Source organism: Mercenaria mercenaria, chromosome 6, assembly GCF_021730395.1.
Source record: "Mercenaria mercenaria strain notata chromosome 6, MADL_Memer_1, whole genome shotgun sequence".
NCBI lineage: Eukaryota > Metazoa > Mollusca > Bivalvia > Venerida > Veneridae > Mercenaria > Mercenaria mercenaria.
Window position 1 is genome coordinate 65,875,824 of NC_069366.1, and position 27,231 is coordinate 65,903,054.

General features: G+C 34.4%; 1 protein-coding gene across 1 annotated transcript; it reads right to left on the bottom strand.

Annotated features, from left to right (window-relative positions):
- Positions 1-1,372: 1,372 nt before the first annotated feature.
- Positions 1,373-25,378, bottom strand: LOC123548551 (uncharacterized). The gene is made up of 3 exons (XM_045335898.2): positions 25,182-25,378; positions 7,134-8,056; positions 1,373-6,808 (listed from the first exon to the last, which is right to left on the bottom strand). The coding sequence occupies exons 1-3, from the start codon at positions 25,376-25,378 to the stop codon at positions 1,992-1,994; spliced, it is 5,937 nt and encodes a 1,978-aa protein (XP_045191833.2). The 3' UTR covers positions 1,373-1,991.
- Between the last annotated feature and the right edge of the window lie 1,853 nt (positions 25,379-27,231).

Sequence of the window (27,231 nt, forward strand, 5' to 3'; positions counted from 1 at the left end):
CACTGATTTTTTTTGTGTATGGAGTTTTCTCATGTCGAGATTGAAGTCCCCAGCGATGACAATATTGTTTGTGTTTGTGTCAAAGGCAAGTCCGGTTGAGTTTTCTATACTAGACAAGACAAGAGGAGAGGAATTTGGAGGACGATAGAACGTTCCATAAAGGAACTTTTTATTATTAATTCGAATTTCTACCCAAATGCACTCAACTCCGTCGGGTTCAAGATCATGTCTTCTCACAGCAGGAATATAGTTTTTCACGTAGACAAGAACACCGCCATGGTTATCTCCTGGTCTGTCTTTTCTAAACGGAGGGGCATAGTTGTCAAAGCAAATAGAGTCGGATTTGGTGTTCTGACAAAGCCTTGTTTCAGTGAAAGAAATGACGTCAAAATGATTGAGTTCCCCTTGTAAGGTGTCCTGTTTGTTAATGAAGCTTTGAACATTATAGTGTACAAGAGATAGAGATTGACTGAAGTTTTCCATGATATCAGAAACCGAGGAGGAAGTTGATGTCGAGATGTGGGAATCAGGACCAGGATTTTCATGAACATCTCCGGCTCTAAGCAGAAGCAATGCCATCCAGGTTAATAGTTCAAAGTTAGTGAAATATCGCAAACCCTTTGTTTTCATTTGACAGATAGCAAAAAGTCCAATCCTCACCCGATACGTATCAATATCAGCTGACATAGGTTATTCCAGGATTGAAATGTACTTGGGCGAGGATACCCAGAACCAGAGCCTAAAGTGACCACTACATGAGATAGAGATAGAGATGTAAAAGAGAGGATAGTAGCTGAGGTAGAGGATTGAGGTATATGCGAACATAGTGTGTTTGTATGTTTGTTTGGTCATAACACACGACCAGGACTAAAGATTTTATATTTCAAGTGTAATAAAAAAAATATTCATACAGTTGTGTATAATCATGTTTTTCTTATGGAGATTTCTTTTGTACCCCATGACCTTTATGTTACTTAAATATGACAGGTCATTTTAATTGAAAGTCGGGTTGATTGAGTATTTATAGGTTATTAGCTTTACTATTATCTTGATAAAGCGAAGTTTTCTGAAAAGATTATCTCAATAGTGGAAAGGTTTTCTGGAAATATTATTGAGATAATGTACATTGTTTTCTCAATACCGTTTCTGTAAGTGCCCACAACTGCCATTTATTAGCTAGATAAGCTTTCTCGATACTTTCAGAAATTATCTTGATATTTCGAACTTTTCTGAAAAGTTTATTGCAATAACCAAAAGTTTCCTTGAAATAAAAAGCATATCAAGAAAAAATAATTTATTGCGATAATGTTTTCAGAAAAATGCACAACTTTGCTAGAAAGTTTAAAATATTATCATGAAAGTTACCGAGCATCTCGTGGCATTTCCAAGCATTAACGCGAAATTTTGTGCTAAAACATTTGCAGGAAATAAATAAAAATATCTAGAAAATATTATTTATTTATTGCTGAAATGCTTTCAGAAGAAATACACAAATTTCCTGGAAAGTTTACAAGTTATCGTGATAACTGCCTAGCTATCTCTTGGCAGACATATGCCAACATAAAAACATTGTCATAATTTTGTTTTTATATATAATGTAAGGTCTATGTGGTCAAGTTTAATTCTACTTTAACCGTAATTACATTTTCCTGGTTCAACACTAATCGGTCAATAAAAACAGAAGGAAAATTTCTTGATAATGAAGTCTATTAAACTTTCTGCTTTTTATGAACGAATATACACTGAATTTCTATACAAAGTGATAATATAAACAAACACATGCAAAGATACTATACAAAGTGATGATAAAACATATGCAAAAATACTATATATACAAAATGATAATACAAAAAAAAAAAAAAAAAAAAAAAAAAAAAAACAAACAACAACAACAACAAAAAACAGAGTATGTACAGAAGATAATAGTGATATTTTTAAACTTGCAACTCCTCATGTACAAACTTTCTTTTTTCATCTTTTTATCTTAAATCTTAGTTTTCTATCCATAAGCAAATATTGCTATGGACAGAACTGCTAGGCCAGTACTTTGTTTCACGCAGTTTGTCCTCAAAATCGACAAACGGATTCTTTAAAACTGCTGGGTGCAGTTCATGGAATTTATATTTAGAAAAGTCTTGCGGATAATCAATCTCTAACTTTTTATTCAAACGCTTATAAGCCAGTGTTGCTTTTATTACATTAAGATGCCTATAGTTATAAAGCATAGTATTATCAGTTGCGATTAAAGGAGGTAGCTTGAAAGTCACAGGTGAAGTGAATTTGAATTCTCCCATCCTCGAGTGTAAAAAGCTAAATTCATTCGGCACTGATATTCTAACAGATTTCTTTAATTTAAAAAACACATCTACAGCGTTGTCTATGTAACATTTGTGCAATATGGATAACATCTTGGCAGACATTTGAAATGCATACCCAAACTTCCACTCTAAAATAGTCGTATCGCCATTTAAACAAATGTGTTCAGCTAAGGGGTAAAAAATGGTATGACTACGGAGTTGAACTAATTGTCTCCACGCTTTGTTCAATGACAAAGCGTCTTTGTCTAAATTGAGGGTTAAAAAAAGGTTAACTTTATATACAACAGTTCTGAAGTGTAAGTCATACATAGATCTTAATCGCTCATAGAAACGACAATTCATCAAGGTCATATTCTTAGTGTAATACACATTCTGAAAAGAACGAATAGCTACTATCATTGCATTCATGCTTTCGGAATAATCGCCTTTTTTATTTAGATATAAATCTGTGATTATATTCGAATAATTCCCCAGTAATCTTTCGATGCAGTGAATGTCATTTATAACTTGCCTAAAATTGTATATTGTCCCTGACACAGCACTTACATGACAATGAAGATCCGTCTGAGGAAATCCGTAAAGCATTGACCAGAGAAGCCATTCTTCTGATTTTGTTAGCGGATATTTCAGTTCGACTTTATCTTCAATAAATGTTGCAACACTTTCTTCCTTAAAAAGCTTACTTAAATACAAAGGCGTTAAATCATCTTTGTTTCTACACTCAAAAATTCCATTTCCAAAAGCATTATTTACAAACCGCAATGTACGAATCATTCCATTTGCAGATAGCAAGTGCACTAACGACAACTCTGTAGATCCATTTGCACAAAAATCATCCGACTCGAACTTCCTTATATTCGCTATGAAGAATTCATATAAGAACAGATCAGTGCAGCTTTTTTGATCTGAAAATGAAAACTTATCCCCACATTTTTCAAAATTTTCATTTGCTTCCCTTATCCGCGAGGATAAGGCCATCACAAATATGTCTTTCACAGTAACTTTCTTAGTTAGCATGGTAATAGTGTTCTTCATTAGAATTCTTGCCGTCTGTATATTACCTCCAATCAGCGAATAATGGAAAATGTTAAAACCCCGATCATCCTCACAATTAAAAAAACTTTTGTGCCTTTTAAACAGTAAGCGTAAAAATTCATCCCCATTTTCCTCACTAAATGCAGTATCTTTATGATCTATATTAAGCAATAAATGGTGCAACGGAGATTCTTTTAATGCTTTTCCACAAGCATGAAAAACGCCTGGTTTATGGCGCGCTATAGTTAGATGTGACAACTTTACGTTATACCATTGTTGATAATTATAACCAAGCGCCGATTTCAATATATTTACATCCATTGATTTATGATACCACAAAATCGCAGTCATTAGATAGGGACTTTTTTCAATAAAATATACCAGGTTCGGTTCGATCAATTCTCGAAATTCTGGTGCTGACAACGTTTCTAACAAATACAAGATGCTAAGTTCTTTTGATGTCATAAAAGCGTCCTTCATTTTCAAACACTCCGTACTGTTAAAAATATTGTAAAATTTGCATTCTGGAACTAATAAATTTCCTGAATCCATCTTTAATTCCAATATAGCAAATGTGATAGGATCCATCTCGTTCTTGTCTCTTATATTTAACATTCTTTTAACAGCTGTTGGATTGGTTCTGATTAAATAGTTTACAATGCTAAAATGTCCATTTCTAACACCATAATGAAGCAAATTTCTGCCCTTATCATCAACTGACAAAACATCATGATTACATTGTTCCACAAGAAACCGAAATATCAATAACGACTCGAGCTGTGAATCCATATCACAACGACCCTGTAATGCATTGTACTCTATTGACACTAAATAATGTATTACTCCCAAGTTATGATAATCTTTCAAATCAGGTATACATTTTTTTAATGACTCTGTTACTGAGTAAAAACTTACAAGTCCCTTTGTCATTGCAGCAGTATGATAAATGGTTGAACCATTTTGTGCTCTAATATTAGTATATAAACATCCAAGTTTTTCAATTAAGTATATGAATAAACAGTTCTTCTTCGAAACTGCATAATGTATAGGGAAATTCCCTAAACGGTCCGGTTCATTCCACTTGATTTCAAGCTGGTTCTTCATCGCATACGATATCATGTCTTCTAAATTTTTTAATGCCACAATATGTGCAAAAGTTTCCCCGTCTGAACAAGGCGTACTACTTATGATTGCAGCATTACTCTCTTTCAAATTACCAATTCCCTTTAGAAGTTGCAAGTGTTCTGGTGTATTTTCACATTTGTCGGTTATCAATCTTTCTGCTAGAAGAGGCAGCAAATCTAAATCATTATGTATGACGCTTGTTAGTGCTGCTGTATATCCATATACATCAATACAATCCAGTGACGCAGGAAATGTGTGAATAAGATAACGTGCTGTGTCACTTGATCCAGTGATAATTGCTGCTAGAAGGGGGGTTGTTTTATAAACGATCCACCATTCATCTATAGGATTCATATAGCAACATCTAATTTTAAAGATATCCTGAGGAAATATCATATCATGATCACGTAGTAGATTTGCGTTGACGTTAGCTATTTTATTTGCAGCTTTTCTTGACTGTTCGTTTGAAATACATTTTAATTTAACACCATTTTCAGTCAACCATTTAACGATGTGTAGATGATTATTTCTTGCGGCATAGTATAAACATTTACCTGTTAAAATGTTTTGATTTACTTTAGACATTTCAATTAGAATATTAAGATGCCCATTTTCGCATGCAACATGACCAGCGTGTAAGCCCACAGTGTTTTTCCGAAGTAACAGAGACGTGTTATGATTTAAAATGTAACGAACGATAGAAACATGTCCATGCTGGGCTGCAACATGCAAAAGTCCGTAACCCGAGTAGTAAACGTTTTTCATCATTTCGATAACTCTGAAAACATCATCAGTTTCGCAATGAATAAGAAAATTCCCTTTAACTCTAAAATCTATACTTGCACCCTTCTCTTGTAAAAGAATAAGCTGTTCAATATGACCCTTTGCCGCAGCAACAAACGCGGGAGTTACGTTACCTTTGTTCTTTATGTTCACATCTGAATAATGATGTAACAGTAACTCCAGAGCTTTCACCGATGACGTTCTCCAAATAAGCCGATGTAACACGGCTTTATCCTTTAGAATGTCTCGGTCATAAAACTTAGATGAAATATACAGTTTTTTCAAAGTGGAATCAGCTGAGTCTGCAACATGTATTGTCAAATCAACAAGATCGTCATCGTAACTGCCATCTATGGTTCTGAACATATATCGCGATATCAGAGAATGTCCTTGCTGCAACGAAATACCAAAATACTGATTTTGTTTACAAATCAACCACTGAAACAATGCCTGGTGGGATACACGCACATCTTTTTCCATTCTCAAAAAATATTCTAAGGAATGAAAATGATGATCGAAGTCCTCTACATTAGGTACAATTTGATCAAACTTTAAAATAGCGTAAATGTCATTCCTTGTTACTGGACTTAACGTTGAACAGACTATTTCTAATATTGCCTTTGGTATATCAAAAGCAGCTTGATCTTTAAACTGTCTTTCAAAGTTCATTTCATATATATTTCCAAGGTCATTTGGCAAATTTGGAATGTCATCAATATCTTCGTTGTCCATAATCCATTTTAATGCCTGAACTACATAAATGAAATTCCCTTCACTTTTATTTATTAGACTATCTATTATCTGGGGTTTGGATGTTAATCTTGTTGTGGGGTATGAATCCTGGATGAACGATTTAATGTCGTCAATATTTCTTGAATCATTTGACAAAAGATACTCGAATTTCAGTTTCTTTAGCGACTTCAGTGAACTGATGTTTCTCGAAGTGATCAAGAGTTTAAGCCATTTAGGAAGCTGTTTAGCTCTACTGGAAAGAAGTTTTAATATTGGATTACTTCCAGAAGTCTCACACTCATCAAGTGCATCAACCACTACTAGCCAGGGATCATTTTTAGCGACTGACAGTTGTTTCAGAGGTAAAGTTATACCTTGATCAAAGCAGGCCTCTGGTTCTTTCTCACAACTCTCTCGATTATACAGAATTGACTTTTCAGGCAACATAGATATAATGTTACCATATTCTGCACTTTTCATTGCAAAAAATCCAACTAGCCTCCTAATAAACCGTTCAGCACATCTTGTACTCATTACATCATAATTGCATATATGAAATGCAACAATATGCTTTTGAATGCGTTTCGCCTTTTCCGTTTCTCCTGGGCATAACAAGTTTGAGACAAATGCTGACTTTCCATATCCCATTTCAGCAACAAGAACAATACCACTCAAATTAGTTCTATCTGAACTGATCAATTCATTTTCAAGCTGGTCCATTAGCCATAAACGACCAATGGATTTGTGTTCATTGATATATCCAAGCAGGGGGAGATCTTGCGGGAAAGGAATACTGTATTGCTCTGACACACATTCTGAAACGTTAAAAAAAAACAGTATAATATAAAAATATTCTATTACTGTAAATTTTCACGTGTTGTAAAATGTGTCCAACTTAGGGCCGCAGCCGATATATTTTTGTGGAAAAGATAATTCATACTAGCACATTTATCAAGAGACGTACAATATCTGTTTTTCGGAATATGTACAACATTCCCTTTTTACGTACAATATGAACTATTGAATAGCCTATATGTGCAACTCCAGAATGTCATTTTATAAATATATATGTAAAAAATAATTTTGCTGGCACATCGTACTTTTTAAAACAATAAAATTAAATATTATATAAATAAATACCTCTTTCAGACTGTACTATAAGCTTGTCCGTCGGTTCTCGTAGAAAGATAGCCGACAATGCCAACAGTGATACTATAAAGAACAGAAATAAAGTCACCCAAGCTTTATTCTGATAAAGATTCTTTACTGATTTCTTTTTACAGTGGTGCTCTGCTAAAAGAATTTTCAAATCTTCCCTAAAAGTAGCTATTTCTTTTTGCGTTTTTTCATGATTTTCTTTCAAGTCTTGTATACCTTTTCGCAAGTTTTCTTGACCATCTTTCAAGCTTTTCTGACCTTCTTCAGTATTTACCTGACTTATTTGTACGTCAGTAACAACAGCTTTTAAACTGTGCTGACCAGTCTGTAATTCATGTTGCTGTCTTTGAATACCTTGTAAGTTTTCTTGGCCTCTTTGTAACTGCTTTTGACCTTCTTTAAGGGTTTCCTGTCCTTTTTGTAAGTCATGTAATGTCAGATCATGCTTTTTAAGAAGGTTCTGTACTTCAGTCATCCATTTCTCTATTTGATATCCCTCTTCGATTTTTGTGATACCAGCCATGCACTCTTGAAAATTGATTTTACCTTTCACATCTGGATCCTTCAACAAATCTTTAAGAACATCGAACACTTTCGCCTTTTCCGTAGCTGATGCTTTCAATGAAGAATTGTGTGCAAAATACTCATTCCTGAATTGTCGTATTTTCTTGATTATGAATGGTCGTAGATTAAACTCTTCTGCACAATTCTCCCATATGAAGCATGCAGTTGATATATCTTTGAAGTTGAGACTGCCATTTTGCCAGTTACCAGGAAGGTACACTTCCGCAATGTTCTCATATGCATGTTGCCATTTCCAGGACTCTGTTTGCTCCCATAAAATATTCGGATACCTTCTTGTTTTGAGCAATTCTCTGCGCCAAATTTTACAAGTTCCACACCATCTGGAATCAAAATTTTTACATTAAGCTTAATTTAATGTGTATAAAACAATAACGTTGCTTCATATGTCTATAAAAGGTCTGGTTAAAGTAAATTCTTTTCTGCGCCGATTGTTATATTTTGTAATGATTTTACACTCCAATACAAAATTTCGAAAGCAAATTTTTGTCGATTTTTAATCAAAATGATAATCGTCGTATATGAGAAGTGGTCTCACTAAAACATTAATGCTCATACTTTTATGTATCGTTCAGAAATAAAAAAAATATCTCCATTTTTACGAATAAACTGCTATCTGTTTCGGCATTGATGCAAAGATGAAATACGCGTAAGTATACAAAAATAATTAACTAGGGGTTCATATTTGTATAAACGTCTCGCCTAAACTTGAATTAACAGTGGAATTATATTGCTTTAACTGAGCCAGTGTTGAATACATTTGAAGTTATTGATGTCTGAAATAAAAAAAAAACGCATTAAGTTACGGCGACTGTTGGAATAGTAAACGTTATAACATCGCGTTACAACATACGCTTTCCCAGGATAACGTCGGGTAAAATGCATGTTTCTCGCATGACGACGTGACGAACGTTATGACCTCTGTTGGAATATTCCACCTTTACGTAACGTTACGCCAGTGTTATGTTCGCGAGTTAAACTGACTGGTTGTACCAATTGTAATTGTTAATTATAATAAATCTTTGAAATGAAAAGCTCGACTATAAACAGTATATGGAGAGCTATGCAATCTGACTAAAGTACTTGATCTTCTAAACGAAGATCTGAGAACGACCTATTCACATTCGTCTTCTGTATATTTTGGATTTCCAAGATTGCTATTTTTATTTTCGCAAATCTATTTTTGTTTGAACCAATCAGACAACTTGTTCGAATGTCAAAGAGTAAGAAAAATTTGTAGTTAATCCAGGGCTCGAACCCGAGACCTCTCGCTTACAGAGCAAATGCGCTACCGACTGAGCTAACCGGCTATCTTATATATTTCTACATAAAAATTTTTAATATCAAATACCAAGGCTTTTTAAAGCTTGCAGAATATTGTAAGTTAACTTTCGATTGGCTAGCGGAAGGGTTGTCAGAACGAGGCCATCAATAGCTCGTTGTCAGATCCTATGCGTAGCGTAATAGGAGATGTACTTCAGTCAGATTGGAGAGCTATGCTACTCGCCCCGGCATCGGCGTCGACGCCGACGTCCGTATCCACAGACTGGTTCAAGTTTTGATGCACTTTCTATTTATCTCTGTTATTACTTTATGGATTTGTTTCAAACATCATCAACCGCATTATGGTAAGTATAAGCTGTGTGTTCGACATCGGATAGAGTCGTTAAATATCTTTAGTATTTTATTTTATAGACTTCCATCTTAAACATAGCGTTGTAATATATGTGAGTTCATATATCTTAATGAAAGATACAGATACAATGAAATGATATGCAAGTCTGTCACGTACTGTTTGTTAGTTATGTGTATTTTTTAAATAAGTACAGACCTTTTTTTTAGTGAGTTGGGTTTTACGGCGAATCGACACAAAATGGTCATATATCGCCGAAACTATTTTTATAACTATATATAACTCTTGTCATTGTAACTAGGGACTTTGACTCCAAGAATCCGCAGAAAAATCTGAACTACAGGTACTGCAAATGAAGCATTATGAATGGTGTTTTGCATCGAAATAAAATATAATTGTACATGACATTAACAAGGAAAAATATGGTTGTAAATTATCATTAAAATCAAGAAATAGATATAATAACACTTCATAGTTTTCCAATGAATGACGGTACTGATGACCTCCTTTGTGACAGGCCATCGCGAAATCTTTATTTTCACGAACAGTCGATTTAAAAGAGTTTATTTATATTCAAAATGGCCTTTATTGTGGCTTTGATGATAACTGTCCATAATCTTGTCCCTGCAGTGTCAAAATCATGTAAATGCCTTTTTTGACACGTCACTCCGACGCCACTACCATAATAATGTGATCAAACGGTGTTGGATGGTACTGGCTGACCTTGATACAGATAGATGTTCCGACCGTATTAGGCATTGTTTGCCACTTCGGAGTTTACGGCCTAAAAGGATATGATTTTAGATTTCAATAATGTTACCTAAATACAAGCGAAAATGAAGCTTTAATCTGTCCAAACTTTGTGAGCAATTTCTAAATGTTCTGTTGATAAGAAGCTAAATACCGATAACTCCGCTAAGACAAAACTTTTTAGCAGGACCGGAGATTATACACTCCTTGTCAACTATACACTCTCATTTTATAAACTTTTCCATTTACAATTTTGCGCAAGTTTCCACTTTTTCTACTACTTTGTTCCGTGAGGCGACCGTAAAATGTCTCCCCGTACATTCAGTCAGGGCTGTTATTTTCCGATTTTCACAGATCGTTCAGCACGACACAGATCGTTCAGCACGGCCTTTATGTTGTGTTATTGGTACTGTTTATCAGCTTGAACATTTCGGCCTGGGTGGTTCCAATACTCCCGCTTTCATAGTTTTGTGTATTGTATAATCACCCCTAGGAAATGTTGTCTGCTTTTTATTTTTGTCTTTTGGCAGTTCCTGTGAAATGTAGGCTCAGTAACCTCTGATCCCCTTTCTAAATTCCAGTTTGTTTAGTTCTGTCCATTGTTTTCTTCGTTTAGGGAAAACACATTACACATATATATATATCTTTATTATAGTCTCATCTATGTACAGAACATAAAATTATCATTTTCAATAGTCATGCACAACTGTACACAGCCATTCTGTAAAAGAATTATAAGAGACTTATCACAGTATACTTAATCTAGAAACACAATCACAGAGACAAATAATAGTATTTACATGCTAAATCCGAGGAACAACTGCTAATTTCAAAATTAAAAGCTAATTAAAACTGGAAGTTTGGAAAAAAAACTGAATGATGAAAAAGGGCACTAATGCGCATTTAAGAAATGATTTAAAAGATCAGTTATCAGCCTCGATCAGATCGAGAGTGAACTAATTAGCAGTTGTTTCCCGTATGGAATAAAAAATAAGCAATAATTATCTATAAAAATAAAATGTGAGACATTATTTACACAAGTTAAAATACCGTCTTTGAAGTATATAAAAACAGGTTTTGGCACAAACTCGCACTAAAGATGGATGAGTAAACAAAATTTGCATTTGGTCATCTTCACAAATATTTATAAAATTACTTTCACAAGACAATGTCTTCTCGAAAAGTATTTCTCTTAGGTCACTGTACATTTCACAGTCTAGTAAAACATGACTCTCGTTTTCTAATGAATCACAGAAAGGGCATTTACGGTCTTCTAGCCTGATGTATTTTACATGTATTTTAACTGGAGACCATAAGCCCCTTTTCATGGAATTACACGCTAGTGTATCATTGAAGGTTCCGTGTGCACCGACGTATGAATACATCTGCGGATATCTCTAAATTGCTTTTGTACTTGTAGCATGTGTAAATGTTGAATTCTGCTCAACCCGGGGCTAGATGGCGTGGACAGTAGCATGCATTTCCACTAACGTACATGAACAGGCTCAGTCAAACCGAGCCTGCAACATTTTCTTTTTTGTCGTGTTGAGCGACCTGTGGAATTTCCACTTTTTCTATTCTATGGTCGTAACTTTCGTGTGAAATGACTGGCAGCCATTTTGATGCGCACGGTGAATGACTTGACAGAGCCAATATCTCAACCATATTCAACAATGAAATACATGGAAGCCCTGGAGAGCCATTTAAAATTAATACTTAAAAGTTATATGTTAAAAGTTAATTACATATTAAGTCAAACGACAGTTGCATGAATAGGCGCTTTTTGAACAACTGTAAGGGATATAGAAGAAATCGTCTTTTTTATAGTTGACTACCATTGATTTGGAAAATCCACGATGTTTGGGTAATTATAACGATATTACAGATGTATATATCCCGATACGCCACTTCTGGTAAGGTATAAAAACACAAGTCTCAACAGATTAATGATTATCCGCTTTGACTGTGCGAGGTTAACGGTTTGAGCTCTAGCCGCCGAGACATACCAAAGATGTGAAAAATAGTATGCTTGGCACTCAGCAAGGTTTGTACCAGACGGTAAAACAAGCCCGGATTGATCGCAAATTCAGAAGCTTTGTTACTCTTGCTGTCTCTTGATTTTATGAGACGTTTAATTAAACTTACTCTGAAATGTTTCATGTAATTATATATAACTTCTCGTACCATTATAATTTATGATAAACAAGACTATTTATATATCTACATGTATTTAATTACATTTTTGCAGTGGTGTTTTCTAGGGAGGCAGGTCTAGACATGGACATCTGGTTGACGTTACTTCTTGTGTCAGCAAAAGTAACTCTCTTCTCAGGAGTTTTGTTTTCGCAATTACCGTTGGAGAATGGAAACACAAGATTAGAACTGATCAAAGGCTACTTTCATGAGGATTGAAGTATACAGAAAGAAATTTACTTCTACTTTGTCGGCATTACATCTGTTTTGATATTTGCCATAGCGAATCTCTCCAACATTTGCAGACTCTGGGATTAATTGTTCTCAAGTAATTGCTCAGATGATGTTTTTCTGTTCAAAATCAACATGATCTTTTAATCCATAATGTTCAGGGGTAATCAGATTGTCGTAAACTCATGAGGAGCATATCCACCGAGTTTACTGACTCTAAGCTAACCGTTTTCTGGAGACTGGTAGGACAAGATACACAGTGACCTTGACCATATATTTCATACCCCTATCCCCCACACAAAAAGGTTAACATCTTATTATGACGAATGTCTCTAAAACTCTGAGGACTCCAGGCCCAACTATACCCTTGGTAATACAATTTAATGCTCCCAGTGACCTTGCTCTGCCAAAATCAACAGTGGTCCTGTAATTAATATGCACCAGACTCCGTACCAAGTAAGTTGCCTCTAGGTCTATCCATCGGTTTGGTAAAAAGGTTTTACTGATATACAAATTCATAGTGTCCGTTGATCTCCTTAACAAAAAAATTAATATATGGTTCATCTACTTATCATGTAGAACATCAATACCAAATTTGATGACTGTGTGTCTAAGTCTTAACCGTTGTCTGGCAAATGGTCGGACAATAAACAGTTGTTTAAGGTCTAAGTGACTAGCCTTTGTCCTTTTAAACCATACCGGATCATCTACTGGTCAAGACTAACAAATACAAAGACTTTGAGAACTCAAGACTGAGCCACATGGGACAACGTTCAGTGGTGGCAGTGACCTTGGTCCGGTAATTCCGTTATCGACACACATCATGTATTTGTCTAGACCAAGGACCCAAGGCTAAAAAACTCTCAAGTTATTTATCAGAGGTCATTTTGTCTTTCGGCCATTATATATTTTAACCCACACCAATGTTCAAAGGAAACACACAACTTCTTTTTTTCACTTTGCTGTTTAATATCAAATATGCGTGGTGAGGGATGGAGGGCGGGAAGGATCATAATTAAATATACATGGCAGCGACATAACAAATAAACAACATCGCATTTTTCAATGGTCAAATTAAATGACTAAAATCAGTGAAAACGTAAGCATAACAATGTATACATTTCACATAGAATTTTTGAATATATGTGATAAAACGAAATCTATATTTTGTAATTTTGCCCTAACTGTCCTTTTTACCTGTCGCCTCACATATTTACGTCAGTGCAATGAAAATGGACCAAAGACTAACACAGGTATAACACAGTCATGTGTTTTATAAAACAAACAAGTGGCCAGAATAGCCTTCCGTCGCTCATCTGTAAACCGTTATTTCAAGATATGTTTATACAGTCAAGCCAGCTGAAATATAGTGTTGTATCAGTCTCTAACATAAAAAAATTCAACATTCACATAAATAAAGAACCAGTCTAAAGTGAAATAATAAGCTTGTCATTGAATACAAAAGTCATATATTAAAACGGAAAGGTATGGGTACATTTCCCGGAAGCACTGATCACCCTAAACAGAGCCATAAAGCCATGCATTGCAAAGTAGTAATCAAATAAAATGTCGATGCTGTGGTTCGAACCCGCACGGCAAATAGATCTATCTATCATGGACAGTATGCTTTACCTCTGAGATAATTTGTAGTCGTTTGATCTTGTACAAAATAGTAACTGCACTGATCTTAAGGCGTTTCTCTAGGGTTTGCCAGTTTAGTTCATTTAACATTTGGGAAATACTACTTGTGTAACTGCAGTCATTATAAATATATCTTGCTGTAAATCTTCGAACTTACTCTATTTTGAGGGTTAGGTATTTTTGCCATGGGTGTCATAGGGTGGAACAGTACTCTCACTAGGGCCTAACGTAAGTTTTATATGCAACCTCTTTGACTCTTTTATTTGAGGTTTCGACATAACGTTTAGGGAATCTTAGGGAACTTTTTGCTTTAGATGTTATAATGTTGATATGATTGGTCCATTATAGGTCTGGAAACCAGTAACCTATAGTTTGTGCCTTTCTGTTCTCCACATTTTAATTCTCCCATAGCTGTAAGCAATAACTCCTGTCCCCCCATCCCTTGCCTTTCTGCCCATACGGTATTTTAATTCCATCGATCAACCTTGATATTATATTCTTTTTTACGGCCCCCTCCTTTTGCACTTTAATTGCCTGTAACATATTTCCAAAGGCAATATTAAACATTTGTCTCCAGTTCAGGAAGATCAGACAAGTAATCATCTTCTTATGTTAATATAAAATGAAAAAGAGAAAACATTAAGGAGAAAAAGTTGCCCCAAGAAAACTTTCACGAAGCGACCGACTGACTTTTAACGACAAACATCAGCACTGATTCTAAAAGCCTTTCATTCGAGCTCAGTTGAACTATAAACACACACAAAAAAAAAACACTTTTTTAGCGGGTTATTTTGTTCCCCCCTCACCCTCCCACGCGTTTTTACGGCATTTACACATAAGCCCCTTAGTATATATATTTACATTAAAAGTGAAAGTTTTTGAATCTTCAGATTTAAATCTTAAACATTAAAGTTTTTAAATATTAAAATTTAAACCTTAAATCTTAAAATTTAAATCTTAAATATTAAAATTGAATACTTACATCTTAAAGAATAAAATAAAAAGTCTAAAGATAAAAATATCTCTTATCTTTTTAAATCTATATAATCTATATTTTGAAATTTGATAGTCTTCTTTTTCTTCTTCTTTTCGTTCGCGTGTCATAGCGCTATGAAATTTGATAGTGAATTGTAAACTCTTCATGAATATTTTGCACGGTTAAAGAAAATGAAAAGAACCACAAGCGTTAATGCGTATATTGGCTCCTGTAATGTAATACTATTGTATTCCACAACCAATTCATAAACACCCACTATTTCAAACAGTTAACAGAGCCCATCCAAAAAATTTTCACATTAATCATATTGCGTTTGTTTTTGCAGCTGATTATAATGCAATTTTCGATCGGCGTGAAGTTGGCAGTACAGCAGTAGCAGCAGTAGTAGCAGTTAACTGCTACTACTGCCAGCAGTTACAGCAGTTAATAAGTTGTAACACTAGTTGATGTTACTGACGTTAGATATTTTTTTCCCTTTCTTCACAATAGACATTCATATCAATACATCAAAATGCTGTCTCATATTGCCATTTTCCCTTTATTTACTGTTATTTTACAGAGGGATGCGCTCCCTGTCCCCACACCCATGCTCCTACGCACATGATAAAGTAAGTTTCAACAAGTTTGATGTAATTAATTCCCCTGATTTACTCGTTATGAAAATGAAAGTAGAAAAATCGCGATTTTCCAGACAGTTACATGTAAATGGTTTCGTAAGTGGCACGGGTACGTTTTCTTAATAACATGAATAAATGTATTTTATAAGCATAAATATTCATTGGATTATCTTTAATAATTATTGAAGTGAAGATAAGAATAAATATTGACAAAAAGTTGTTTCCGATAAAATCGGATTTCCTGGCTCCGTATAGACAATTACAAATGTACAATGAAACTAGATTTATGTATCAATCCTTCGCACAAAGTAGATTTGGAAAACGAGGAAAGTTTGGGGGTCCCCAGCTCCGCCCTAAACCTTTATTAGCGGATCGGACCGGGTGGCCGTTGTAGAGAGGGTTGTCCCCCACCAGGCACGGGTGGCCGCCATTCCGGGAAAACTCTTGTTTGGGAGGAACCCGAGCCGAGGTCGGCCGGTGTTTGCCGGGAAAACTCTTGTTTTTGAGAAATCGGGGCGGAGTGTGGTTGGGGTGGCTTTCTTTCAGCAGTAAATACACCAGAAATATATACGAAACTTGTTTATTGCTCTTGTTGGCTGTAACAAGAACCTTGTTAATTGCTGTCATAAACCATTTTAATGCTAGCAGTAACAGGAACCTGGTAAATCACTTTCATAAAATATTTAACCGCTGGTAGTTACGCGTATAAAACTGGTATACTGCTCTTTTATTTTATGTTTTTCGGTGGTTTATCGAAATATAACGGTGAATTATATCCTGATAAACTCACTGGCCACTCAGTGAAAATTATCAAATCTGATACCCGGATTAACGTCAAAAAGTTTACCGAGCGTACTGAAAGCCGGAAACAATATGACGATGACGTCGTTAAAATGACGTCATCTTTGCGATGCTTCCTGATAAAATTTCCCGCAAATTTCGACATTTTATTGAAATAAACACAACAAAAGTAGAGTTTGAGTTTTAGACATAAAATAAACAGAAAAATTTTTGGTATCGATGTAATATCACGGTAATTTCACTTGTGAACACCAAAAGTTGTTATTTTCACTCGTGGCTGCGCCACTCGTGAAAATATCACTTTTGGTGCCCACTCGGTGAAATTATAACGTGATATTACACCGAAACCAACAATTATCCTCTATATAAACCATTTGACTGCTGACAGTAACGCAAGAAAACTCGGAAACTGCTTTCGTTGGTCATTTCACTGCTTGAAGTAACAGAAGTCTGGTAAACTGCTCTCATAGACCACTTAACTGCTTGCACTAACATAATTGAGACTGCTGGTCTTACATAATTTATATGAGAATTTTAAACTGCTGGTATATACCAGTTAACTGCTAGCAATAACAGACATAAAAGCATGATCAACTGTTCAAATAAACCATACTGATAAACTGTTCTTAGTCATATTTAAATGCTGGCAGTTACATATATAGGAGACTGGTAAACGTTCTTATAAGCTATTTAACTGCTGACAGTAAAATAGTAAGAAAAATGACGAAACTGCTCTTAGTAATACTGTTTTATTGCTGGTGGTTGAATATCCTGCTCTTAAAAACATCATTTAACTATCTGTAGTAACATATACATGAAACTGATGAAAGTAATCGCAGAAACAACTTTTAACTATGGACAGTAACATCTATCTGACACTGATACCAGATATCGTCATTTAACTTCTATCATTATATAATATAATGTTTATAGGAAATATAGAAAACTCAAAAATTCGTATATTTTAACAGCTGTCAATATCATATAGAAAACAGCTGAAACTGTAGTGAGTGACAATATGTAACTGCTGGCAGTGACATACACAAAGAAATGATAAAGCATGTCGTAGAAACATCATTTACCTGCTGGCGATAACATCTGTAACGGGCTGAGGAGTGTTCGAATCCCGACTCGGCACTTTTCCCGCCTCATTATCGTGGAAGAAGCACAAATGTAAAATCATTGCACATGAAATGACCATTGAGTAATTTTGTAACAAAAAAAAAAAAAATGAATATCCTTGGACGTTGCACTTGCGCGATCCAATAACATGAAATTATATAAGAACAACTGAACGCGCACGAGACTTCGTTTACAAGTTTGAAGATAGAAATAGATTAAGAACGCTTCAGTATACGATACGGACAATTGTATGTGTGAAGAGTAGGTTTGACCGCCTATTACACATCTGTATTATGCCATTCCCATCACTTAACTGGCAATACAGCTTTATTAACTGTTGTAACTGCTGGCAGTGGTAGCAGTTAACTGGTGTTAGTGTACACGATGAATTGCTGTCACTGCTGGAAGTTAACTGCGATACGCAATAAACTGCTGTAACTGCTGGCAGTTTGAACAGTTAACTGTTGTAACTGCTGGCAGTGGTACCAGTTAACTGGTGTTAGTGTACACGATGAATTGCTGTCACTGCTGGAAGTTAACTGCGATACGCAATAAACTGCTGTAACTGCTGGCAGTTTGAACAGTTAACTGTTGTAACTGCTAGCAGTAGCAGCAGTTAACTGCTGTAACTGCTGGCAGTAGGAGCAGTTAACTGCTGTAACTTCTGGCAGTAGCAGCAGTTAACTGCTCCTACTGCTGCTACTGCTGTACTGCCAACTTCACGCTGATCAATTTCCGCTACAGATAGCATCTTGGAGACATCATTGTTTATGATAGGATAGTGATGTTTAACCTTCGATTTTGAATCAAGTGCTTAATTGTGCAACCGTGTCCTTAAGTATTTAAGAATATATATATATAAGTTCAATTTGTAAGGAATAAACAGCAGCAGATTTCTGTGTTTTTCAGTTATTTTAATTACAGCAGCAGACTTCTGTATATATATACATTTTTGTATATTGCAATGTAAAAGAATTTAGCCCAGCCTGCACTTCCGTGCAATCTGATCGTGTCTGCAACTCTTCGCTGTTTATTCGTTGTCACTATTATAACTTTTAGAGAATTTGTGTTTGTCAGCGGAACTGTGTAGACCCTCGACAGATGCACAGACGTTAATAGGAAAGCACATTTCTTCAGTATTTCTTTGGCTACAAAGTACCCACCAAGCGGCAGAAAGTACCCAATAAGCAGAACGATATAGAATGTACAATTACCTATTGTTTTCAGTACCCAACAAATGCCCTTTAGCTGATAGATAAACGGACAAACAATATGACTACCATATCTCTCCAACTTTGTCAGTGAGTAAAACTTGGCCATAAGAGTACAGAATTAACTGCCATCATAAAGTTACCGTTTAATTTCACCCACTATTTCTTTTGTTTGGACTGTATAGCATGCACAAGACCTTCCATGGTCTTCAAATGTTGTTATCCCCCGCCGATGAAATCGGGAGGGGGGTATTGAAATGGCGTGGTCCGTCCGTCATTCCATCCGTGCGTCCGTCCGCAGGCATTTCTCAGTAACTAGCAGGTATAATTTCATGAAACTTGAAATCAAACATGAACCAACATACTGTGATGATGCCCGTCAATGTTTTTTTTTTCTTTTTTTTTTTTGGATGGGTCAATTTCCCTTAGAGTTATTGCCCTTGATTTAATGAAAAATGCCCAAAAATGTCCGTCCGCAGCCAATTCTCAGTAACTATCAGGTATAATTTCATAAAACTTGAAATAAACATGCACCAACATACTGCGATGATGCCCGTCAACTTTTTTTGGATCGGTCAATTTCCCTTAGAGTTATTGCCCTTGATTTAATGAAAAATTCACATCTGCCGTCATTTCTCAGTAATAAGCTGGTAGAATGTCATCAAACTAAAAATAAATATGAACCAACATACTTCGATGATGCCTATCATTTTTTTTTGTTCAATTGGTCAATTTCCCTTAGTGTTATTGCCCTTTAATTGTTTAAAAATCTACAGATTTGTACATAACAAACCAACCAATTGGTAGAATTTCATTAAACTTTTTTCATTCTTTTCCATGAAAATTTATTATAAACATGTGAAGTTTTGTACCCACACCTGGTCACCACCTTGCCTTGGTCACCCCCCCACTCCGCGCCGCACCCCCACCCCACCCCCCCAAAAAAAAAATCATTCATTTTTATTATTTCTTTTCAAATCTTCCATGAATATATTTATCAGCATACAAAGTTGTACCGTTCCCACACCACACTCTCCACTCAGTCTTGCCCACCACCCCTATCATGCATCCCCATGGCCCACCTTTTTTTATCATTTTTAATTTTCCATCAATATTTATAATCAACATGTGAAGTTTTGTACCCTCACCTGGTCCCCCCGTTGCCCCTACCCCCACCCCCACCCTCCTAAAAAATCATTTTCTGTTGAAATGATCTTGACTTATGAAATTATTTGCTTCTTAGTAACATCCTTAACTTTTTGCCGGATATATTTTTTTTGCCATTCCTCACAAGCCCTTTCGGCGGGGGATACCTATTCATCGAATTTGCTTGTTTTTGTAATGACAAATTATGAATATCACAGAGCAGATAGGATGTACACGCATGAACAAGGGTGGTGATTTGCAACGTTTAAAACTACATATAAATCAAAGAAATTCGTGCACATTTAAATTGTATTATTATCAGCCCTTCAAACAACATAACTGGTGTAACATTATTCAAGTGGTTAAAATATGTAAAAGGTATATTTATAGAATATGGTATGCATGACGTATGGTTATCGCATGAATTTCCAGATTGTAAATGGTTATGTAGTATTGTAAAGCAACGACTGACATATTTGTTTTTAAATGACTGGTATTCTTTACTTGAAAATTCTAGTAATTGTAAGATATATAAACTGTTCAAACATTAGTTCAAATTTGAAAATTATTTAGATCTACTGGAAACGGATCAGAAATTCCTGAAATATATAATAATATTTAGGACTAGAAACAACAGACTACCTGTAGAAACAGAAAATTGGAACAGAATAGCTTTAGAAAATAGACAATGTACATTATGTCAAAGTAATATTGGAGACGAGTACCATTATTTATTAGAATTTTCTTCCTTTTCTCGTGCTAGGAAAAATATCTTAAACCGAAATTTTATAACAGACCAAATGTGTTAAAATTTGATATGCTTATGAATATGAACTGTTGTGGATTAGAGTATAAGAAATATTAATAATTGATATGTGTTTAATATAAAGATATCCTCCCGCATAAATGTAGAAATTCTATTCTCATTAGTATGTTTGATTGTGACCTCGTTTTATATGTTGTATTGAATATATAAAACCTCATGCTGTCATTTATATGACCTGAGTGAAATTAATAAAGTTGAATAAATTTGGTCTCTCTTACATAATACAATGAAAAATGAAGTTTTTGAAAATGAATTTTCTATTATATATCGAGTAGTAAGAGCTAAACATTTTGAGTAATAATATTTTTTTCTTAACCATACGACCAATTTTAGCGTTGAAAAACGTATATATACGAGGGGTGTTCAAATTTTTTCTGGTCCTATAGTATTTTGCTAAAATTTGAAAAAAAAGATTGATAAAAACATATTAAATGTAAATAATCAGAAATCAGATTTCAGAAGGTGCACATTATTTATTTATCGTGCATATAACAAGTCATTTTACCTAGTAAGTAGTGTTCTCCATCTTGTCGATGATGCATGTGTCCGCTTCTCGTGTTCTATTTACTTTGTATGTAAAGTTTGAATATTAATTAAGTTTTAATTATTTGATATTAGTGAACAGAACAGAATAGAACATACCAAAAAACCATTACAGTTATATGAGTATACAATGCGATACAATTATACAGATTCACATGACATGGTGATTGTTGTGTGTACATTGGGGGGAAAAAAGGTTTACATATATAGCATGGTACAATTTCGGGAAAGAAAATAAGACACATTAAGTAACAATCAACTGCTCAAAGTAACTGAGTGAAAAAATTGAATGCTTACAGAAGGAAACTATAATAAAAACAGAGAGAGGGAGAGGGGGAATGTTGTAAAAATGTAATCATCAATTATATAGCCTACTTTGAAACTTTTTGTTATTTATTTTAAGTATTGATTTTAAATGGCCCTCCAGGGCTTCCGTTAGACTGGCATCAGTCGTTAGGGTCATTGAATGTAAAGCACCTGGCCATAAAATCAATCCTCTCTGATACCACTTTCTGAAAGAATTTACAATATCTCTTGCCTCTGTCTCTAACGACTGGACAAAAACGATTCTGAACCGGACAGATTTCATACTCGCTAGTAATCACCATCTCATTAAGATCATTGCAAGCGTGTTCATGATGTAATGTAACCTTTGGCTGACTGCCCCTAGAGTTCAATAAGCAATGCTTTGCTTTTATGACTTGGTGAGTAAGGTAGAGAGAGAAATCAATTTTCACTAATTGTAAAAGATCCCAGTAAGTATAAATAAATTACAATTTAAATTTGAAAATGTATAAATTACATCAAAATACTGTCAATTTAATTTTATTTATGAATTGTTTAAATTCTTGATAAGAAAAAACAGTGGGAAGAGATTTGAAATTGAAAAAAAAATAATTTTTTTTCAAGATACCTTCAAATCATTTTTGTGAATGAATTAAATACATTTTATTCAATATACCGCCAAAGTTTTTTTTACTTATGACAGAGGGTAGATTAATCTCTGCAATAAGTCACAAAATTATTTTCCTATCTACAGTCCCCATGCAGATTCATGTTAATTAGACTGTAGTGGTCCCTGTGAATGGCATGGTGCAATGTATTACATCAATTATAATTCTGATTAGATAGTGAAGACATGCTGTGCACTAGGGTGCTAAGTAATAACAATAACAAATGACTTGAAAACTGTCCAACATAATTGAAGTTGGCAACTTTAGAAAATCATATCAATCTGAAAGTTTATATGTCATATGTGTAGAGAAATTTTTCAATCATAGTTAACATTAAGCCTGTTTAATCAATCAGGTTGGGAAAAAACAATATAAATATGATTTCAACTTTCCATGATTTAAGAAAGCATGTTTATGTTGTATGTATTATGGAATATAATGTAACGTTATAAAAGGTATAGGAAAGTTTGTTCCAACTGGAAAAGTAAATCAGCAAAAACACGAAAAGTAAGACCTGCATAGTTTTCAGTCATATTGAATTCTGATATGCTTACTCAGTGCTGCTACAAAATGTGTAGACTGGCATCAGTCGTTAGAGTCATTGAATGTAAAGCACCTGGCCATAAAATCAATCCTCTCTGATACCACTTTCTAAAAAAAATTACAATATCTCTTGCCTCTGTCTCTCTCTGTTGAGATGAGCCTAGAGAGAAAATGTTTTTCTGAGAAAATAATTTAGTGTCAGTGTGAAGAAATTAATATTTTTACAGACTATTTGATCTCAACAGACTTTGTAAGTCTACAAAATGTGGTTAATTGCAGTTTTTAGCTCGACGTTTCGAAGAAAATGTAGAGCTATTGCACTCGCCCTGGTGTCGTCGTCGGCGTCGGTGTTGGTTAAAGATTTTGATAAAGTCAAATATCTCTGTTACTATCAGAGGTATTGACTTGAAACTTAAAATAGTTATTTACTATCACCGTCTACACCAGGAGAAATAATCCCCATAACTCTGATTGAATTTTGACAGATTTATGCCCCTTTTTAATTTAGAACTTTTTCGCTAAAGTTTTTGATAAAGTCAAATATCTCTGTTACTATCAAAGCTTTTGACTTGAAACTTAAAGTAATTATTTATTTTCACAGTGTACACCAGGAGAAACAATCCACATAACTCTGATTTGAATTTTGTCAGATTTATGTCCCTTTTTAACTTAGAATTTTTTGGTTAAAGTTTTATATAACGTTCAATATCTCTGTTATTATTAAAGCTATTGACTTGAAACTTAAAAATTGTTATTTACTATCAAAGGCTACACCATAAGAAACAATCCCCATAACTCTGATTAGAATTTTAACAAATTTATGCCTCTTTTACTGGCAAAGCTCTAATTCAGAGTCAAGCAGCGTGCTGTCTTACGGACAGCTCTTGTTCTTGAACTGATAACTTTTAAAAACTGTAATAAGCTACATTTTTCTCCTGAAATACAAAAATGATTATTCTTCAAGCTAGTATAGATTAATTGTCTAGTTTTTGGAAACGCTCGAAGTATTTATGGTGTCAATTTTTAAATAATGATGAAAATGGTACTTCCGGTCTGGTTAACATGCTAAAATATTCACATACACAAAGAATGAAATTCCTTATGATGCTTACTTTTCCTAATATAAACCGAGGTATGTTACGCGTACATTTTAACTGGATTCGCGATTTGGTAAATAAAAAATTGTGCAAAAATAATCACGTCTGCAGTATTTGATAAGTAGTATTTTTATGAAATTAAGTTCAACTGTTGACAGAAATAAATGAAAATTAAGCGGTCAAAATAATTCATGCAGGAAATATTTATATTTTAATACACATGGTTTTAAGGAAATTTCATGAAAATATGTTATAACACTTTACAGACAGATGAAAATGTAATGTACAATAATATGTAATTTATTTCCAATCAAATAACATACATACAAAAGTGCACCAATTAAATGTTGAATTCCTGTTGATATAAGCCACAGTAAATGTAATTTTCATTTGCAATGATTTCTTTAAGTCAAAACCAGTGATTTCTAAAGCAATTTTAATAATATTATATTGAAAACATAAACTCCTGACTCCTGTCATATTTTCTACAATAATGTAAACAAATAAAAAAAAAAACATTTCGAAAGATGTGAATGTTAAAAAGAGTTCTGCAGCAGCTATTCAGCAACTATAAATACCTAACCAATTACTTCAGTTCTGCATGAAAAAGGTTTGGTTTTCTTTCAGTTCTATAGAAAAATCAAACATCTGGTACAGGTCATTTGAAATAGTTTATTCAATTAATCTTGTTGCCGGTCAGTTTGTGGTGGCTATTGACAGGTGCTACTAATGGCTCTTCATGATGTTATATAACCTCAGAATCGCATTTTATAAGTCTGTTGACATGAGCCTAGAGAGAAAATGTTTTTCTGAGAAAATAATTTAATGTCAGTATGAAGAAATTAATATTATTACAGACTACTTGATCTCAATACACTTTGGAAGTCTAGGCTTCCGTAGAAATACGATACTCCGTAATCATGGCTGAATTGGGTTTGTATGATACCGCCGCCGCGTATACTATAATAGTTTTGACAATAATAGATTTAGTTTTTACATGTTTTTACTAGTTTATCAAAGGTGTAGCTAAAATAGAAGTAGGTTTAGAACATAATATTACTACCTGTGATATTTAATAACCACATAACAGTGTTAAAATAGAGGTAACTAAGAAAAACTTATTGTAAGCAAATAAAAATCGTACCTGGAAAATCGACACTTAAAAGTTTCACTGCACTTCTTCTGGCAAACATGATATCCTGCGGCGATCCCATATATCTTTTGATAGACAGTATCTAGTCCTTCTTTGGTATAAGGTTCCAACTTTTCACCTACGTACGCAAACCCTCGATAAATTGATACAAAATTTTGATACTCGGGGTCCCTCAGTTCGTCGTCCATTATTATAAATTTTAAAACGAAACTAGAAATACCGTCATGGGAGACCACTTGGTCTTGTCTGACAAATGCAAACACTGATTAAGGCTATATTCAATCATTGCAATAACTTAAAAAAAAGATTTTCAGATAAATCATGCAATTTGTCCAAAGCATGTAAAGTAGCCTAACAGTTTTGGTTTTGCTTGATTATTATCAGATTTACATGTTCCGTTGATAAAATACAAGAGTCTGGTAGTTACAATATTATAATTGCGAGAATGATGATGATTTGTGGACTGCTGCTTGAAAAGTTACATCAGCAACTATGTTATCATTTTCATCATCATCATCGTCGTCATGTCATCCTGAAAACCAATTCATCATCATTGAATGTTTCTAAGCCTAAGCAGTAAAATCACCAAAGTCTCACTATTCGTCATAACCCTTTAACAGCAAAACACAAACATATGCCCCATATAAGAACAAACTGAACATTGGTTTTATTCTTGGTCATTAGCAAAAACAACAGGAAAACTTACAATAGTGATGACGATGTTAAATGATGACGGTGATGACCGTGGTGATTGTGATGATGATGATGATGATGATGATGGTGATGTTTGTGGTTATGATTATTATGATAATGATACTTAGTAATGGTTGTGTTTTTGATGATAACGTTGATGTGATGATGGTTGTGTTGGTGTCGGAGGTGATGATGATGATGGTATTGACAGCATCAATGTTGGTAGGGTAATGGTGTGGTGGGGGTTGATGGTGGCGGTAATGAAAAGATGATGATGATGGTTGCGGAGAAGGTAATGATGATAATAATGATAACAGCGACAATAATTGTGGTGGTGGTGACGGTAGTGATGATGATGATAATGATGATGACGACGATGATAATGATGATGATTATGATGAATCTGAAGATGGTTACATTAATTGATAAATATTATTCAAATTTCTTTGACACTTAAATCAATCAAAGCATGAAGCAGTACTTAAAAAATGAATGCATTTATTAGGCATAATAAGTTCGGTGTTTTTTATGTATAATGTAAACACAATTACTTAGAATGATTTTTATGAGGCTACTGCAATTAAAAAAAATATTGTCCAATTTGGCATGTTGAATTCAAAGCTGATATGGAATTAAAAAGTATGGTAGGCTCACCTCAAAACAGAATGGCTTTAATCAGGCTTATTATCATAAACATCATGGATTTTCATCATAATCATCATCATCATCAACAACAACAGCAACAGCAGCAGCAACAACAAAACATCAATAACAACAACAAAATAGTAATCATCATTATCATGATACATGCTACTCTAATTATCATAAAAGATTTCTCTCAACATCATCATCATCACCATCACTAGCAGCAGCAGCAGCAGCAAGAAGAAAAACACAAAATAAAAACGACATCCTCATAACGTATGAGCATAATTATCTGTCATCATTATCGCTATATTTCTCATTTCGACAAAAAACATCAACATCATCAGCGCTACCAATATAATCCTTAGCATTTAGCCATCCCATTTAACCATCCCATTTAGATTATTGTAATGTCATTCTGTATGGTATTGCTCAAAGCGAAGTAAACAAAATGCAACGAATTCAGAACATGTGTGCAAAACTTGTCCTAAATCGAAGAAAATATGACAGCTCCAAGCAAGCGCTGTATGACCTTCACTGGCTACCAATCAAAGCCAGAATCACATTCAAAATGCTCACCTACATGTATAATTGTTCAGTTGGAAACTCTCCAGAATATCTTTCTGAACTTCTCATAAAACAAACACAGACAAGAATTTTGCGTTCTTCAAACACCGTTACTGGGTGTTTCGTTGTTCCTTTC

Coding starts and splice junctions, on each gene's coding strand:
- LOC123548551 (XM_045335898.2), bottom strand. CDS start 25,378: ATGGACGACGAACTGAGGGACCCCGAGTATCAAAATTTTGTATCAATT. Junction 8,057..25,181: donor TTTAAGTGTCGATTTTCCAG/GTACGATTTTTA, acceptor TTTTGATTCCAG/ATGGTGTGGAACTTGTAAAA. Junction 6,809..7,133: donor TATAGTACAGTCTGAAAGAG/GTATTTATTTAT, acceptor TTAACGTTTCAG/AATGTGTGTCAGAGCAATAC.